This window comes from Mobula hypostoma, chromosome 27, assembly GCF_963921235.1.
Source record: "Mobula hypostoma chromosome 27, sMobHyp1.1, whole genome shotgun sequence".
Classification (NCBI taxonomy): Eukaryota; Metazoa; Chordata; class Chondrichthyes; order Myliobatiformes; family Myliobatidae; genus Mobula; species Mobula hypostoma.
The window spans coordinates 30,934,589-30,954,324 of record NC_086123.1 but is presented as its reverse complement, the minus strand read 5'-3'; the positions used below and the strand labels follow the sequence as shown (position 1 = coordinate 30,954,324).

Sequence of the window (19,736 nt, the reverse complement as noted above, 5' to 3'; positions counted from 1 at the left end):
CTTTTGCTTTGGCTCTTGGTAGGGTCACCTGTGTCAAACAGATAAAGGTTAGAGGGCAAAGTAACAGTGGACCAGCGCACCTCCAGGTTCAGGTGTTCAGCTCATGGATAAGAACCGTGACTGGTCAATAAGCAATTGTCACAGAAACAGCAATGAAGAAACCTTTTGTACCGATGGGAACGGAGTTCCTTTATTGCTGTCCTAAACACCAGATGGATCCAGGTGAGAAGGGATGATAGGCGGATGGAGGAGGGAGAGTGAACATGGGGACAGAAGCTGGGAAGTGATGGGTGGAGGTGATAAAGAGCTGCAGATGATGGAATCTGATAAGAGATTCCCAGTCTAATTTCCACCTGGTCTCACCAAAATAGAGGACACCACATCAGAAGCCCTTGATACAATAAAGAAAGCCAAGGGAGGTGCACGTGAATGTCCGCCTCACCTGGAAGGGCAGTTTAGGACACTGCCACGATGAAGCCAAGCACAATCTGGGGGAGCAATATCTCATTCTCGGCCTGAGTAGTCTTTAACCTGACGGCATTAACCTCTAACCTCTGGTCAACACTCCCCCTTTAGGTTTTTTTCCTACTTTGGTGACCCTCTCACCTCTTTCCTCCCCCACCCTCATGACCCTCCCAGGTTCCCCATCTCCTTCCATGGTCTCCTGCCCCTTCCGATCAGATTCCTTCTTCTTCAGCCCCTTAGTGCTTACACTGATCACCTCCCGTCTTCTCACATCATCCCCACTCCCACACCCATCCATTCTCCCCCTCACTAATTTATACTCCACCTCTCTCTCATCCCTCCTCCTTATTCTGGCTTCAGCCCCCTTTCTTTCCAATCCTGATGAAGGATCTCGAGTGAATTATGGATGTTCATTTCCCTTCAATGATGCTGCCTGACCTCCAGAGTTCCCCCAACTATTTTGGCTGCTCTTCAAGATTCCTGGCGTCTGTATGATCTCCTGGGTCTCCCTTTAGGGCCCTGGTGGGTGATGGAGGCGGGCTGACCATTGGAGAGGTCAGCTGCAACACATCCTATGAAGTTCCGCTGGTGGGGGTGGGGGAGGTGGGGTGGGGTGAGGGATCTGAGGACCTGTAAGTCACGCACCGAGGGGTCCATGCCGAGAGCAGAAAGAGGTGCAGAGCAGAATGTGTGACGGGTTGTGGAATCACGGTGGAGATGGTGGACGTTGAAAAGATTGATATGCTGGATGGGGTGAAGCTCGGGAAACGGGGTAACACTACGGCTGCTCAGCCCACGGGGATCTGGGCAAGAATGATGGGGAAATAGAGGTGATGTGGATTGGGCCCAGTTGTGTTGTTTTGTTTCGGTGGATTCGTGCATTTTATCACTTAGGTTGTCACTGAATGAACCAGATAAATGTATTCGGAGATGACACGTTTAAGGTTATTTTCCGTTTCAAGATCGGGTTTCACATTCTCGACTTCCCTGTGCCTGTGTTATTGTTGCAGATGCTGACACCAGAACGGAATCCGAAAGTGAATCAGCCGATAGCGTTGAACCCTGTAACAGAGCGAACACGTTTCCAATTTACTGCGGGGAATTTTTCGGAAACGAAACTTCGGCTGGAACCTGATTGGTTTGTTTGTCAACACAGTGACAGCGGGCCGTGAGATCAGCCCAGCGGCGCGGTGACGTTCAGAAACGGGGGCAGAGATAAAGCGAGCCGGGGGAGGCGGAGAGACGCAGAGTTGCAGGTGCGGGGATACCGATCAGCAGCAGCCGGAGAATTTCTATTGATTTACCCGGACCAGAGCTGAAAGTCGGTGCGGAATAAAGGGCAAAGAAAAAAAGCTGCGGATCAGATTTTCTTCAGATTCGTCCTGACTTCCTGTACTGTCGACAAAAATTGTAAGACTTTATTTGATTATCTCAAAGTTCTCATTTTTATCTACCTGTTTACAACATTGACGATATAATTTAAATTACTAGCATCCTGTGAACCGGGTGGGAAATGTAGTCTCTACCGCTGACAAAACGCGGGGCGAGAACAAGTTAGTAGAAAACTAACTTTACAGAAAGGGGGCAATAGATATGCGACAAATGTTGGCAACTAGCGGCGAGGTAAAAGATCATCGGGGATATCATTGAATAGCGGTGCAGGCCGAATGGCCACTCCTGCTTCTCGGATTGATAGGCTCACGGTTCGGTGAAACCCGTCAATCGGCTGATGTAGAGTGACGGTCTTGTTAAAACGGTGCATGAAATCTTCGTTCATGTCACGACAATAATTTGCGCGTGAATTGAGTGACTCGGGAAATCTGGGTCGTTAGTGAACACTTTCTCTGCAGGAAAGCAGGGGCGCGAATGTTTGGTTGAAAGTAAAATGGAGTTCATTCGCAGTAGAATCGATTTAGAATCAGAATTGTGACGACCACCACTAACTTAAATCGATAAACTTGGCAATTTGCGGCGGCAGTACTGTACATAACATAAATATAAATTATAATAGCATACACACACACACATATACAGTATATACAGTATACATTTACGCGTGTGTGTGAAGCAAAAGTACTGTTCAGTAGTTCATCTGTTCATGAAACGTTGAGCGTGAGTCCGCAGGCTCCTCGCTGGTGGTAGCAATGAGAAGCGGGCATGACCTGCAGGCCCAGAATGATCGATGCCTTCTCCGTGAGGTATTAGCTTTTGAAGATACTCTCTGTTGGTGCCCATGATGGAGCTGGATGAGTTTACCACCCTCCGCAGCTTTTTCTGACCCTGTGTCGTGGCCCCTCCATATCAGACGGTGATGCAACAAGTCCGAATGCTCTCCCCGGTGCACCATTAACGCGATGTGACAAAAGTCACCTATTCCCCTATTTCCCCTATTAAGCGGCGGTTAGAATGGTCCTGGCTTAGAAATCTAAACAAGTTGCACATTTACTACGGTCCCAATGAGACACTTACACATTTTTTTGCCGCTAATCGAATCAAGTTCAAAAATGTTTAAACCCACCGGCTCACGGAGTCCCTCTCCCGTCAATTGTCAGTATTGCGGCTCAAAATTCCTTTAGAACTGCGAGGGAAAGAGTGGTTTGTCTTTTGCCGCTTGTCTACAGATCTTAGTAAATAGTCTAATTATGTTGATATTATAGGCAATGCCATATTAATACCTCATATTCATGCCCTGCTGATGTAAAAACTCTCTAATCACTTCTCCTTTCTCCACAGCGATTTGACAAGATGAGACTTCAGGTGAGGTTTATCAGCGGCGATGGTTTCGACCTTGATGTCGACCCTTCCATTCAAGTGTCGACTCTCAAGATGAAAATCCAGGAAAAGACCAAGGTGCCCATTTTCCAACAGCGTCTGATGGTGCAAAATGGCCAAAGCGTGGAGATGCAAGACCAGAGAAGTCTGAGCTACTACAACCTCAACCCCAGCCCCACCGTCATGTTGCTGGTCACGAAAGAGGAATCCATGCAGATATTTCTCCGGAATGACAAGGGGAAAACCTCGACGTACGACGTGATGCCTTCTGAGTCCGTGCAGAAGTTTAAAGCGCGGGTCCATCGTCAGGAGGGGGTCAGACCCGACCAGCAGCGCCTGGTTTACGAGGGCAGACAGTTGGAGGATGGGCGATTGCTCTCCGACTACAACATCAGACCACAAACCACCATCATGTTGGTTAGCAAAGAGGAATCCATGCAGATATTTCTCCTGAATGAAAAGGGGAAAACCTCGACGTACGATGTGATGCCCTCTGAGTCCGTGCAGAATTTTAAAGAGCGGGTCCATCGGCAGGAGGGGGTCAGACCCGACCAGCAGCGCCTGGTTTACGAGGGCAAACAGTTGGAGGATGGGCGATTGCTCTCCGACTACAACATCAGACCACTAACCACCATCTCTCTGCTGCTCCGGCTACGTGGAGGCTGATTTACTCCCGCGGACGGTTGAGTGAACTGTGATTAAAAATAATTTATTGGTATTTTATTGCATTCCTATATTCTGTCGTTAGCACTTTGTTACTTTATCCTGACTATCTGCTACGTTCCACACTGGCATTCACAAGTTGGACAAAGGACCGATTTCCGCTCTGTATTAATGCTGTACTGATGGGGTGTCTGTCGGGCAATGACATAAATTCCCATCGAGATTTGACGCTTGTCACCTTGTTGCCTTCTTAGCCTGGAAAACATGGGTTGTCAGTTTTGCATAGGCCAGATATTAACAAGATCAAAGGAAACCTGGCAACCTGCACCTCTTCTTCAGATCAATGTAACTCCGAATGGCTGATCACAATATGATGGTCTATGACTTCCCACACAAAACGGGTCTCACTCAGAGACCCAGAAATAACTGTTGTGGCAATTCCAATTTACAATGTTTTAAAACAAATCCCACTGAAAAGATTGGGTTTGATGGGGGAGGGAGAGATGACTTACTGCTTACCTTAATGCCCTCAAGAATTAATTGCTTCAGTTACTGTGTTCTTCCAATGGATCTTTATTTTCATTTTAGCATTAAAATTTAATGAAATCAGATTAGTTGAAGTTCTAAATGTTTTGCAATTTTCACTGTTGAAATTTCCACGATGATTTGAAATAATTTTTTAATAAAAGTCTAAATGTAATGACACTGGTATTTCTGTGTGACTGCTTTCATCTAGGTCTATAGACCTTGGTAAGAGATTAAGTATCTTGACCAAAGTTTGATTGTAGCATTTGAATCATGTGCAAGAATACAGACATCCCACCCTGCAAAAAGTCATTTCAGGGAGGTAGCACCATCAATTTGCGGGAGACTCCTGGAACTTCTGGGAGAGGTGGGATGTCTGCAATAGAGTAGCTCCTGAGCAGCTAGCCGGCTAGTTTAAATAATGTTAGCTATGCTAATGAACGAATGACACCTGTTAAACTCACCTCAACATGTCTTTTACAGTCTTAACCCACCATGGACAATAGAAAAGTGCAGCGAACAGCACTGTCAATATTTTCGACCCCTATTAGGCAGTGTGACAAGAATACACATAGATAGATGTTAGCTGTCCTGTGTGATCAGCAGTTGGTCTGCCACCTGTCTTCGGGAGAGAGAGAGATAAGGAAGACAATGGAGCAGCATTTGGAGATGTGTAATGAAGGGACGGGAGAGAGCGCTGTCTAGAGCGGCTCCCCCTTTGAACCCTGAACTGTTTGAAGTGATGGACAGGCGATTTGGAGATGTGTAATGAAGGGACGGGAGAGAGCGCTGTCTAGAGCGGCTCCCCCTTTGAACCCTGAACTGTTTGAAGTGATGGACAGGCAATACCCCAGCAGGGGGATAAAAAGGGACAGGTTCGCTAAGGCAGGACACACACACGACACCCGAGGTAACGAGACCCTGGAAGCGGTGCGCCTCTCACAAGTCGGTGGGAAGCTTTTGGACGGCTGATCGCGGGATCAAGCCATAAAACACACAGGGTGGAAAAGCACGATCGGCGGGAACCTGGTGTGTGTCCACCCTTGCCTGGGTGCCAGGTTCAGCACAGGGAAACGATCGTATCTGGAAATGGAGGGGTCACGGTCGGTGACCTCAGATGACATTACAAAGGACTCGCCCGACAGCTGACTGCGAAGGTCTGTGTGTAGAAGCTGTGTTGAATATTCATTCGTTTTGCTCTCTCTCCTCCCCCCCCCCACTGTCCATCGCCATGGCAACGATTACTGTGAACTGATCTAAATTGAACTGAACTTTGTGTCACTTTGAAACTGGTCATTTGCCCCTAGACAACGATAGAGCTTGATTGATCCTGTTATCTTAATTCTGTGTACATGTATGTTTATCATTGCTGAATTGTTGCATTCGTTATCCTTTTAATTAGAGTACTATGTTGCTTGTTTCTTTAATAAAACTTTCTTAGTTCTAGTAATCCAGATTCCAACTGAGCGATCCATTTCTGCTGGTTTGGCAACCCAGTTACGGGGTACGTAACATAAGTGGGGTTCTCGTCCGCGATTTTGAACGCTAAATTTGGGATGGAGTAAATTGATTGGGTCAAAATTCCCGAAAGAAAGAAAAGACAAACAGCAGAAATGGAGGCTGAGGAATTTATAAAGGCGCCGACCTTGGAGGCATTAGAGGATGCCAGGAAATCGGAATTGGTAGCTGTGGCCAAACTGTTGAATCTTGCTAAGGGGAAGTCGACAATGAGGAGAGAGGAGATACACAGAGCTATCGTAGAGCACTATGTATCTAAAGGTGTGTTTCCCCAAGGCGAGCTGGAGGTGGTGTCTATTGAAAAACCTGCTGGAGACGCGGTACAGGTGCAGCTTGAAAAACTGAGACTCGAGCACGACTTCCGGGTACGGCAGTTGGAGCGAGAAGAGAAAGAGAGGGATAGACAGTTGCAGCGAGAAGAGAAGGAGAGAGAGTTAGAAAGGCAAGAGAGAGAGAGAGGCAGTTGGAGAAACAGAAGGAAAGGGAATTTGAGCTGGAGAAGTTAAGGATAAGGGCCGAGCAGGGCTCGTGCCGAACCAAGGTGGAGGGTTCCGGGCGACCCAGGAGGTTAGGCTGGTTCCCCCGTTTGACGATACCGACGTGGATCGGTACTTTCTCCATTTCGAGAAAGTGGCTATAAGTCAGGACTGGCCGAGGGATAAGTGGGTGGTTTTACTTCAGAGTGTACTGAAAGGGAAAGCCCAACAAGCTTACTCCGCTTTGTCCAAGGAAGATGCTCAGAGGTATGAGGCGGTGAAAGAGGCCATCCTCAGGATTTATGAGTTGGTCCCGGAGGCATACCGGCAGAGGTTCCGGAATGCGAGGAAGCAGTGGGACCGCACGTATTTAGAGTTTGCCCGTGAGATGCAGACATATTGTGAGAGTTGGTGCGCCTCAAAAGGGGTAGAGGAGGATTATGACAGACTGCTACAGCTGATCCTGATTGAGCAGTTTAAAGGTTGTGTCCCTGAGGGTATGAGACCCTACCTAGATGAGAAAGAGGCAGCCACGTTAGCCGCAACTGCTAAGTTAGCGGATGAGTATGCGTTGACGCATAAAATGAAGTTTGCCCGGAGTAAAGGCTACCAGAAGGGTAGTCAGGACGGCGGGGAGAGTCCGCCAGAAAAGTCAGAAAGTAAGCCGGGGACTAGTGAGAAGGATAAGGTAGACCGGGAGCAGTCTGGCAGGAAGTCTCCTGGGGTCGTCTGTTATAATTGCGGGAAAGTCGGACACTTTGCGTCCAGGTGCTTTGCCCCAAAGAAGGAGACGGGAAAATGAAAAACGGCAATTTTGACTGGCTGTATCGAGCTGGTACACGAACCGCTAGGGAAGGACAGGTCTGCCAAAGTTCAGGAAGGGCGCGAGAAGTTTATCTCGGCCGGATTGATGTCAGTGAAGGAGGGGTTAAAACCAGTTCCAGTGCGGATCTGGAGAGACACGGGAGCGTGTCAGTCACTAATACTGAAGAGCGTATTAGAGTTTAGCTCAGAGACCCAGACTGGGGAGGTAAAGGTCAAAGGTGTTGGGGAAGGGACAGAGTCAGTCCCTTTGCACCAGATACACTTACAAAGCAACCTGGTCTCTGGACTAGTCACGATCGGGGTGAGGTCCGAATTACCGATGAAAGGCGTGGAAGTCTTGCTCGGTAATGACATCGCCGGGGGAATCGTGTTCCCAGTCGTGAGATTGACAGGTCAGCCTGCCAGCATTGAGGCCCCGCCCATGGACTCACAGGTTCATCACGGGACCGCGATAGTGAATTTAGCTGAGACGTTTCTGCCAACCTTGTACGAGAAGGGGGTAGAAAGTGAAAAGAAGGAGTGTAGTGAGACAAGAGGTAGTGAGGGAGCTGGGACGGACATAGCAGTAGCCAGGAAAGAATTTGTGCAGACGCAGGAGCGAGACGAGGGGCTGATGGTTTTGGCAGAGACAGCTCTCTCTGACACAGACTTAACAAGGGAACTAGTAGGCTATTGTGCGGAGGAGGAAGTGCTAAGGAAGAAAGGGAAATCAAGTACAGTACCCGCAGATGAGGAATGGGGGGTGGTGCAAAAGAGTTATGAGGATGAGATTTTTAACCTGGCCCACAAGGTACCCCCCGGTGGACATTTTGCGGTACTGGAGGGAACGGTTGGTGGAATCATGAAAGAGGTTTACCGGCTGCCCAGGGGGAAGGATGTTATTGATTATGGCCGACGCGAACTGGGACGGTCACAGGCTTTTGATATGCTAACAAACCTAGTCGGTGTTAGCGTGGAAATCAATGAAGCTAGGGTCCCCCCGATAAGAGAGAAAAACCATTTTGAAAAGGTGAGTATGGTATCGACCAGATGAGAGAAGGCTATTGTTTTGGCCAGGTCTGCTGATAAGGTCTCTCCCTTAATCCCCGAACAAAGCGACTCTTTAGGGGAAGTAATTAAACGACTCGCACCCGTGTGTTTGATTGTCCCGAGGCGATGCAAAGAACTGGGACGTTGGGTGGGTCAGCCTAGTAAGCAACATTCATATAGAATGAGTAATTCAGTGACTAAAGGGCTGACGAACACAGAGGTGTGTATTGGCAATTTAATACGGCTGTCTGAAGCCAGCTTGATAGTGAACCTTGAAAAAAAATGAGTTCGTCCACACGAAGGTCACTTACCTGGGAATTGTGGTGACACAGGGGCAGCTGGCAGCGATGCAAGCTACAGTGCAGGCTATCGCTGACCTCCCAACCCCGACAGACAAGAGGGCCCTCAGAAGGCTCTTGGAGATGGTGGGGTACTGTAGGAAGTTTTGCAATAACACTGCGGTTACTACCCCTCCCCCTCCTACTAAGCTCTTGCGAGAGAAAACTAGGTCGGAATGGGACGACCCTTGTTATTGTGGTCCGGGACAAAATCATATGAGAGGTTACATTGATCGCAATTCATCAGTGTTTTTGGCCACTATGAAGTTTGCTGAGTTGGAACCTGGTCCAAGGGATTATTAATAACATATAAAAGGAACAGAAAATGTGATGGCTGACTGTCTGTCAAGGTGTTGACAACTTCAAATTCGCTGTGTTAGCCAAATAGCTGATAAAGAAGTATATTCGTGTGTGTATCAAATAATGTATTCATGTTTGTAATTTTTACCCCCCGGTAAAAATCCTTAAAGGGGGGAAGTGTGACAAGAATACACATGGATAGATGTTAGCTGTCCTGTGTGATCAGCAGTTGGTCTGCCACCTGTCTTCGGGAGAGAGAGAGATAAGGAAGACAATGGAGGAACATTTGGAGATGTGTAATGAAGGGACGGGAGAGAGAGCTGTCTAGAGCGGCTCCCCCTTTGAACCCTGAACTGTTTGAAGTGATGGACAGGCGATACCCCAGCAGGGGGATAAAAAGGGACAGGTTCGCTAAGGCAGGACACACACACGACACCCGAGGTAACGAGACCCTGGATGCGGTGCGCCTCTCACAAGTCGGTGGGAAGCTTTTGGACGGCTGATCGCGGGATCAAGCCATAAAACACACAGGGGTGGAAAGGCACGATCGGCGGGAACCTGGTGTGTGTCCACCCTTGCCTGGGTGCCAGGTTCAGCGCAGGGAAACGATCGTATCTGGAAACGGAGGGGTCACGGTCGGTGACCTCAGATGACATCACAAAGGACTCACCCGACAGCTGACTGCGAAGGTCTGTGTGTGGAAGCTGTGTTGAATATTCATTCATTTTGCTCTCTCTCCTCGCCCCCCCACTGTCCATCGCCATGGCAACGATTACTGCGAACTGAACTAAATTGGACTGAACTTTGTGTCACTTTGAAACTGGTCATTTGCCCCTAGACAACGATAGAGCTTGATTGATCCTGTTATCTTAATTCTGTGTACATGTATGTTTATCATTGCTGAACTGTTGCATTCATTATCCTTTTAATTAGAGTACTGTGTTGCTTGTTTCTTTAATAAAACTTTCTTAGCAACCCAGTTACGGGGTACGTAACAGCAGGAGTACACTTTAGTGTAGTCTGGGGTGATGTACGCTTTATATTTTCTTTTTTTGGAACACTCAGCCATGGGGTGCGTTCTCTCTCTCTCATCGTCACTCTCGTTCTCCTGCTCTCTCTCTCTCTCTCTCTCTCTCTCTCTCTCTCTCTCTCTCTCACTCACACACTCTCATGGTCTCTCTCGCGCTCGCTCCCTTTTCACTCTCCAAAAAATTGATTTCCAGGACATTTTATATAATTTGCGGGCATCAGGGAGCCACTATTAATATGCAGGAGACTCCCGAAATTTCCGGGAGAGGTGGGATGACTGATAATCCCAAAAAACCTAATTCACATTACACACTTTACACAATGGAATTATTATATAAGCTATTCTGCATTATTTCTTATTATACCCCAAGCAAATATTGCAGTTTAACTCTCACTATTCCCCACTGTGTGTTACTCTTACTTCACTTACTCCCTTTCCTACATCATTATGCATGGAATTGTGAAAACAGTTTTCGAAAGTTCCAGTATGAATTTCCTGTTCCAACACATTTGCATATATGCCAGCCCCTTGCTTTGGATATAGATTTAACTGAAATAGAAACACGTTTGATTGGGGCAGATGGTATTAAGGTGCTGAATTTAAACTTACCTTCAATTTTGCTGATGTAGCGTGGCCGAAATGATCCTTTTGTCTTGTAAAACCTGAATAATCAATTAACTTTAAATTATGATTTCAAAATTGTCCCATTTTTTCTTTTAAAAACTAAAAGACTCCTGTTGGACCAAGAAGAGGTGAAATAAAACAAACCTATCAATTAGTCCATGCATTTTAAGAATTAGGTGGAATTTGATTTTTTGGTTCAACATTTTTTCAATTCTGAGTTGAGCCCCCAAGATAATTAAGACAGTAACACATGCCAGAAGATAATTCTGCATATTAACTTAATCATTATACAAATTATATGATTCCACAATTTTTAGAATGTTTACGCTGAGTATTACAAATGCCCAACTGACATCTCAAATAGTTAATGATTGCTCGGGTAAATCTACTCTAAGAGGACCACAACCTTGTCGTAGAGTTTGGAGGATTGCGTGCCTCAGTGACCTGGAGAGCTATGTCGGCTGCAGTGAGGGCCTTGTGCTTTGGTTCTAGGTAAGGTCACCTGTGCCAAACAGGTCAAAGGGTAGAGGGCAGACTAACAGTGGACCACCGCACCTCCAGGTTCAGGTGTTCAGCTCATGGATAAGAACCGTGACTGGTCAATAAACAATTGTCACAGAAACAGCAATGAAGAAACCTTCTGGACAGATGGAGATGGAGGTCCTTCATTGCTGCCCTAGACAACAGATAGATCCAGGTGAGAAGGGATGACAGGCAGATGGAGGAGGGAGAGTGGGAATGGTGACAGAAGCTGGGAGGTGATAAAGAGCTGCAGATGATATAATCTGATATGAGAGGAAGGCTTAGTTTGCACTTGATCTCACCAATGTAGAGGACACCACATGGGAAGCACCTGGTACATTAAACAAGGCCATAGGAGATGCATGTGAATGTCCACCTCACCTGGAAGGACTACTTAGGACTCTGCCATGATGAAGCCAAATACAAGTTTTGTCTGTGTAGTCTTTAACCTGACAGCATTTACCTTGAACTTCCGGTAAGTAATCAATCCAATGTGTCCACCCTTTAGTTTTTCCCATTTTGTTCGTCCTCTCACCACTTTCCTCCCCACCTTCATGACTTGCCCATCACCTCGCTGGTTCCCCATCTCTTTCCATGGTCCATTGTCCTTTCCTATCAGATTAACTTTTCCATGAGACTTCAGCTAATTGGGGCAGCCACATACTTTGGTCCCAATGTGTCCTAACTAACTACAATCCACTGTATTTCAATGTGCATGAAGCAGCATGTCGTGTAAGGCCAGAGACAGTGAGCTGAAAAGTGGGATTAGTATGGATGGATATTTGCTGGCATTGAATGGTATATTTCTGCACTGTGGGATCTGCAGCCAATGTCTAATTTACTAACTCATCCTGAAAGTCAAGTGACTGAATCTTCTGACAAACCTCCCATGCAGGACCTTGTCAGAGGACTTGCTAAAGTTCATGTAGACAACATCCACTGCTCTACCTTCATCAATTTTCCTGGTAACTTTCTGCAAAAATTCTATAAATTTGGTTAGACACGACCTACGACGCATAAAGCCCTGTTGACTATCCCTAATCAATCCTTGCCTATCCAAATACTTATATATACTGTGATGGAGTCCTGAATTAGCCCTGAATAGAAACTGTGCTCGATTACCCCAATGAACTGTGCTTTTGAAGAGAGAGAGTTATTTAACACCAACATCTTGTTTTGAAAAGAGAGAGAGAAAGAAAGAGAGAGAGAGACGAAGACTAACTTTTGGACTGTCACTTTAAGGCACGAGGAGGAACTGTGATTAACTTTTGGATTTCTGCTCAGTTGGAGAGAGAGAGCACCGAGCAGCTCATAAGTCGCTATGGTGACCGAGGGTGGAGTCATTTGATGGACAATCGATGTTATGATTTTTTTCGGCAGGGTGCTTATACTTCCCAAGGACATGGCATGCTAGTACACTCTTACACAGACAGAGATGGGAGGACTTATTTGAGTGACAGTTGGTATTCAGTACAGTGAGATAAATAGGAGGTCAGATGATAGACCTCAGGCATATATTTTTAGACACTGAATCAGCTTTGTTGTGCCCACAAAAAAAGTGGGTTTTTGGAGTATCGATCAGTGGCTCTTGCAGTGAGAAAAAGGAGTGACCGGTGGGGAGTGATCCATGTGTCCAACCTTTGCCTGGGTTGATGATTCCACCACAGAAAAATGGTCCCCTTTGTTGAAGTCACAGTCGGTGCCTTTTAAAGGATTTCAGAGGACGACGGGAAGATCGATGGCGTCAACTCACCTGAAGACTCAAATCTCTCCCTCTCTCTCTCTCCATCACTACTCAACTCAACACCACGAACTGAACTGAACTTTACTCATCATCGTAAGACTATTTACTCCTAGACTTGAAGAAGCTTGGTTTTCATATATTTTTGCACACTTACATATTATTATTGCTAACCTGTTTGATTTACCTGCATTTATATCACTGTATTGCATAGTTACTACTAAGTATTATTAGTTAATAGCAATACTGGACTCCAAAGTGTTTTATATTTCTGCCGGTTCTTTAACCCGTCACCGGGTACGTGATAATACTGTCCCGTAAAATAACTTCCAAACACTTTCCCACTCTGATAGCAGGCTCAGTGACCTATAATTTCCCGCCTTTCTTAAACAACGGAAAAACATTAGCCAATCATCCGACACCTCTTCTGTTGCTATGGACGTTTCAATATCTCTGCTCGGGCCGCTGCATTTTCTTCACTCGCCTCCCACAAGGTCATAGGAAACACCTTGTCAGGCCCTGGGGCTTTATTCACTCTGATTTGCCTCAAGACAGTAACCAGCTCCTCCTATGTAATCCGTATACGGTCTGTGACCACACTGCTGTTGCTAATTCCTAAAGACCTATCGGTCTCCTGAGTAAATACAGACGCAAAAAAAATCTGTTTAAAATCTCTCCCCCCACCCCACCCCCGTCTCTTTCGGCCTCATGCATTGATGACCACTCTGATCTTCAAGAGGACCAATTTTGTTCCTCGCAATTCTTTTGCTCGTAATTTATCTGTAGAAGCCCTTGGGATTCTTCTTCAGTTTATCTGCTAGAGCATGCCTTCGTTTAGCCTTCCTGAGGGTTCAATGAGACAGCCGATAATCTTCAACCCTGGAACAAGATGGAGACTTTTTCCAAACACGGCAGGGGAATTTCTCGGGAAGTCCGGCTGGAATCTGGTTGGTTTGTTTGTCGTCACCGTCAGCATCAGGGCTGTGCAATCAGGACAGCGGCTCGGCGAGGGTCAGAAACGGCGCGGAAAATAAAATATAGCGGGCGGGGGGAGGCGGAGACGGGTCTGACACCGGAAAGTAGATCGGCAGCGCTCGGGAGAAGCCCACACAGACACGGTGCGGAGCTGAGAGACGGTGCGGAGTAAAAGGCACAGAAGACATCTTGCAGATCAGATCTTTTTGCAAATTCGTCCTGATTCCCTGTACTGCCAAGAATTGTAAGACTTTATTTGGTAATCTCAAAGTTCTCATTTTCATTTGATTTTTTCTTTGAATATAAAGTACTGTATATAACATACAATTCTCTGAACCGTAGTCTTCAGGTTACAGTTGACAATATACAAGGAGAGAATGGTTAATCAGAAAAAGAAACTTTATAGAAAGGGATTCGATGGATTTGGAGTGACTGCAGAGAAGTGGCGGCAAGGGGCAGGTCAATCGGGATTTTCACTGAACTGTGGAGCAGGTGAAATGGCCGCTCCTGCTTCCCACATCGATACGTTTATGGTTTTGCGATGCTTGTTTCGCTATTTTACACGGTCGACCTCGGTAAACTAGCTTCGCGAAAGAAAGCAGGTGCTGGAATCGCGTAACGCACAAAACACTGGGGAAACTCAGCAGGTCAGGCAGCATCTGTGGAAAACAGTGAACAGCCTACGCTTCGAGCCGAGGCCCTTCTTCAGGACTGGGGATAAAAAAAAAAGATGAAATGACAGTCCACCTCCCGCCCACCGCTATTCCCAGTCCTGATGAAGGGTCACGTCCCGAAACGTCGACTGTGCACTCTTTTCCATAGACGCTGAGCTCCTCCAGCATTTTGTGTGTGTTGCTTTGGATTTACACCATCTGCAGATTTTCTCCTGTTTGAGGAACACCGTGGGTCAGGCAGTTCATATGGAGGGAGATGCAGACATCCCACCTCTCCCGGAACTTCCGGGAGTCTCCCGCATATTAATAGTGGCTCCCTGATGCCCGCAAATTATATACGATATCACGGAAATCAATTTTTTTGAGAGCGAGAGAGAGAAAAGCAAGAGAGAGCGCGAGAGCGACCACGAGAGAGAGAGAGAGAGAGAGAGAGCACGCCATGGCAGAGTGTTCCAAAAAAAATATAAAACGTACTTCACCCCAGACTACACTAAAGTGTACCCCGGCCTAATAGGGGTCAAAATAATGACAGTGTTGCTCGCTGCACTGTTTGTAACAGTGACTTTTCTATTGCCCATGGTGGGTTAAGACTGTAAAAGACATGCTGAGGTGAGTTTAACAGGTGTCATTCGTTCATTAGCATAGCTAACGTTATTTAAACTAGCTGGCCAGCTGCTAAGGAGCTACTCTATTGCAGACATCCCACCTCTCCCGCAAATTGATGGTGCTACCTCCCTGAAATCAGTTTTTGCAGGGTGGGATGTCTGGAGATGCCGATCCGTGGTTTCAGGCTCAGAGCTTTCGTCGCCAGGAAGACGGAGGGCGGGCGGGGGACTTTATTGAAAAGTCGGAATATCCGCTGCACCGCGGTGAGCATAGTTGGGCTCTTCGCTCCTCCTTTAACCTTAAAACCGGATAAAAAGACCTCGGCTGGAATCGTTCCTATGGGATTATTGTGTGGCTTGTTGAGATAGTGCGTAAAATGTTCATTAATGTTGCGAAGATAATAACGCGTGTGTGAATAGGGTGACTCGGGAGTCTGGGTTCGGAGTGAACACTTTCTGTGCGGGAAAGCAGTGTTGGCTGAGAGTCAAACCGAAGTAATTCACGGCAGATGATCGCGCGGGGAGAAGTGGTGTGTGTGTCGGGCGGGGCGGGGGGGGGGTGTTAATTTGTTTTATTTGTCTCTGTGGAACGCTGATTTGAGTACGCCAAGCTTATAAAACTACACAAGTGGGTCATTTAACACGGCCCTGAGTATCTGCAGTCTTTATCTCTAATTCACGCACTTTCTCGGCCACTGATTAGATGAAAGGTTCGGAGAAAAGGAGCGAAATCGGTTTGGCACACTGAACTGCCATTGCAGGAATCTGGATAAAAAGCGAAGTGCTGGAGGAACTCGTCGGGTTGAGCGGCGTCTGTGAATACAGAGAGATGGTCGACCTTTCAGGTCAAGACCCTGCATCGGGACTCCCGGTCCGACGCGTCGACTTCCCCCAACTTTCACAGGTCTACCTGACCTGCGGAGTTACCCCATCGAGTCAGCTTTTTGCTGCCGGTGGTTAAAACCCTGTTCTGATTTCCCCTGAAACAGTCCCATTGCAGCTTGCTAAACCTGAGCCCGATTACGGAGGACCTGGTGTGCCCAGCAAACTTTGAACTCAATACGACCATACGACCGTATGATGAACAGTACTGTGCAAAAGTCTTGCGCACATGCAGTATATAGCTAGGGTGGCTAAGACTTCTGCACAGTACTGTAGTAATTTTATGTATTGCACAGTACTGCTGCCGCAAAAAAAAATCATGACATATTTCAACGGTTTTGGTCCCTATATCTCAGAAAGGATGTGCTGTCTTTGGAGAGAGTCCAGAGGAGGTTCTAGAGGATAATTTGGGAATGAACAAATTATCCTACAGCTTTCGGCCTGTACTCACTGGAATTTTGAAGAATGTGTGGAGATCTCATTGAAACCTACTGAATGTTGAAAGGACTAGATGGGGTGGATGTGGAGAGGATGTTTCCTATGATTGGGGGCATTCAGAACTAGAGGGCACAGCCTCAGAATTGAGGGGCGACCCTTTAGAACAGAGGTAAGGAGGACTTTTTTTTAGCCAGAGAGTAGTGAATCTGTGGAATGCTCGGCCACAGACCTCGGTGGAGGCCAAGTCCATGGGAATATTTAAGGCGGAAGTTGAGCATTTCATGATTGGTCAGGGAATCAAAGGATATGGCGAGAAGGCTGGCTGGGATCTGGGATCAGCCATGATGGAATGGTGGAGCAGACTAGATGGGCTGAATGGCCTAATTCTGCTCCGATGTCTTATGGTCTTATGGTCCGAAACATCGATTGTACTCTTTTCCATATGGGAATGATGATGAACCTGATCCTGATTCTGATATGCGGACTGATATTGGGAGGGGGGCAGGGAGAGGGGAATCATGGTTGGGAAAAGAGAAGGGAGAGGGGAGCGAGTGGGAAGCACCAGAGAGACATCCAGTAATGATCAATAAACCAATTGTTTGGAATCAAATGGCCTTGCCTAGTGTCCCCTGGCACACCTTCTGCCATGTCACCATCCTCCCACAGAGCTCTACCCTCGCCATTCCGAACTTCCTTTGTTACGGTCAGATTTACAAACTCGCCTTTCATTCCTGTTCTGAAGGGTTGTCCTTCTGTTTTGAGGCAGTGCCGTCTGGTCCTGAACCCTCCCAGTATTAGAGACATGCTCTGCACATCCACTCTATCTGGTCATTTCAAAATCAGGTTGATTTCAAGGAGGTTCACCCCTCATTCTTCTAAACTGCCATTGATACAGGTCCAGAACCATCAAATGCTCTCATGTGTGTTCGCACTTTGATTCCCAGGCTCATTTTTTAAACCTCCTTTGGATCCTCTACAATGCCAGTGCATTCCTTCATAGAGAATGCTCACAACACTCCAAATGTGGTCTGACCAATCCCTTAGAAAACCTTAGCATTATGTGCTTGCTTTTATAATTTCATCGTCTTCAAAAGAATGGCGACATCCTATTTTGCTTATCTTACTACCAACTCAAGATGCAAGTTAACCTTTGGGAATTTTACACTAGGACTCCTGTGCATCTCTGATTTCTGAATTTTCTTTCCCACTTAGAAAATTGCCTTTTTTTTTCTTTTTACCTAGGTGCATGACATGAAAATTACCTACGAATTCCATATTCCATCTGCCATTTCTTTGCGTGGTCTCATCCTGGCAGTAGAGGGGACCATAAACTGATATGTTGGAATGAGAATGGGAAATAGAATTGAAATGGGTAATTAGAATTAATATGTCAGAATGGGAATGCAAAGTAAATTTGAAATAGCATGGTTTGTCCATGCTAGTATCTTTCCTGTAATACCACAAGCTCTTCTTTGTCTATCCTGCCTGTTATTTCATCAAAGTTCAAACACCATCACTTTAGAATTACAGTGTCTGGGGGAGAAAAGATCAGATTAATAAATAAGGCTTTCTCTGCTTGTCTACAAGGTCAACATTTGTGAAACATTCTGTTATTACTAAGAACTCTAATTGTGTTGATATTATAGGAAATGTCACATAAATACACCGGTATACATCCCCGTGTGATGCAAAGCTCCCTAATCACTTCTCCTTTCTTGACAGTGACTTGACAAGATGAGAGTTCAGGTGAAATTTATGACTGGTGAGGGTTTCGGACTTGATGTCGACCCTTCCATTCAAGTGTCAACTCTCAAGATGAGAATCAAGCAAAAGACCAAGGTGCCCATTTTGCAACAGCGTTTGATGGTGCAAAATGGCCAAAGTGTGGAGATGCAGGACCAGAGAAGTCTGAGCTACTACAACCTCAACCCCAGCCCCACCATCATGTTGCTGGTCAGGAAGGAGGAATCCATGCAGATCTTCCTCCGGAATGACAAGGGGGAAACCACGACGTACAACGTGATGCCCTCTGAGTCTGTGCAGGGTTTTAAAGAGCGGGTCCATCGGCAGGAGGGGGTCAGACCCGACCAGCAGCGCCTGCTCTTTGGGAGTAACCAGTTGGAGGATGGCCGGTTGCTCTCCGACTACAACATCGAGCCTCAAAGCACCATCATTCTGCTACTCCGACTTCGTGGAGGTTAATTTACCATTTGATGGAAGTATTATTAAAATAATGTCACAATACTTTCCAATGTAACATGAAATAAAACTAGTTCATGTCTGTAAAGGAACTAATGTTGTGAGCAATGGTGTTTGTCTGACTGAATAACCTCCAGATTTCTATATATTTCAAAAACTGTACCTTCTTCACACCTTGAAGTGCATCGGGTGGCATATTTACTATTCTGTAGCATTTGACTTTTTATTAAGAGGCTAGCTCAATGCTCAACCCAGCTCATACGTTAAGTGTGCGAGGAGCTGGCGAGATTTGAACTCATGACCATTTGCCTTGAAGTCCAGTGCTGATGCCACTACACCACCAGCCAGCTATGTCTATATTTCAAGATCAAGTTGATTGTCATTCAACCGTACACCTGTATACAGCTAAACGAAACAATGTCCTTCAGAGACCTAGGTGCAAAACATAGTGCACATATCATACACAACACATGAAATAATATTAACACAATAATATTGACAGATAAAATATTTTGTAGATGTACAAGTTGACATATAGTTAAATATAGAACAGTACAGTACTGCTGGTACTGTCAGAAATAATATGTACTGGGTGGTAGCAGGATTTGGCAGACCACCTTGAGTCTGTGTGGAGTCTTCGGTGAACTTTTGAACCCCCCCCCCACCCATCCCACCCCCCCCCCAGAGACCTCTATGGAATAGAGGACCATGACAGACTCTGTCAATAATTCTGCAATTCTGCTGTCTCATCTTCTCTGGAGATCTGCAGAGTGCCTGCTGCTGTCCACCTCAGACAAGTTAAATGCTGCAGTCAATTCAATGCTTTTATCAACTTTGGTTAGGTCATTTACAGTGTCACTCAACTGTGGAAGTTTTCATGATTTATTGTTTTACAACATTGAATCACAGTGGATTTAGTTTAGCTTTTTTGACAATGATCAACAGAAAACTACTCTTTCATGTCAAAGTGAGAACAAATCTATACAAAGTGATCTGAATTAATTACAAATATAAAACACAAAATAATTGATTGCATACGTATTCATACAATTTAATATGACATTTTAATAGCCTTTTAATATGACACAACAGATCACCACTGGTACAGCCAATTGATTTCAGAAGTCACAGAGTC

The 19,736-nt window shown here is 46.0% G+C and overlaps 1 protein-coding gene across 1 annotated transcript; it reads left to right on the top strand.

The window, feature by feature from the left end:
* Positions 1-1,736: 1,736 nt before the first annotated feature.
* On the top strand, positions 1,737-18,604 carry LOC134338388 (polyubiquitin-B-like). Its single transcript, XM_063034180.1, has 5 exons — positions 1,737-1,875; positions 3,199-3,898; positions 11,058-11,088; positions 15,232-15,346; positions 18,137-18,604. Exons 2-5 carry the CDS (start codon positions 3,211-3,213, stop codon positions 18,602-18,604), a joined length of 1,302 nt encoding a protein of 433 aa, XP_062890250.1. The 5' UTR covers positions 1,737-1,875; positions 3,199-3,210.
* The last annotated feature ends 1,132 nt before the right edge of the window (positions 18,605-19,736 follow it).

Bases quoted from the DNA above. Each gene is read 5' to 3' on its own strand.
- LOC134338388 (XM_063034180.1), top strand. From the start codon at position 3,211: ATGAGACTTCAGGTGAGGTTTATCAGCGGCGATGGTTTCGACCTTGAT. The intron at 3,899-11,057 runs GCTGATTTACTC...CTTTGGTTCTAG, and splicing joins GCTGCTCCGGCTACGTGGAG to GTAAGGTCACCTGTGCCAAA. The intron at 15,347-18,136 runs GTGAGCATAGTT...TGACTTGACAAG, and splicing joins GGAATATCCGCTGCACCGCG to ATGAGAGTTCAGGTGAAATT.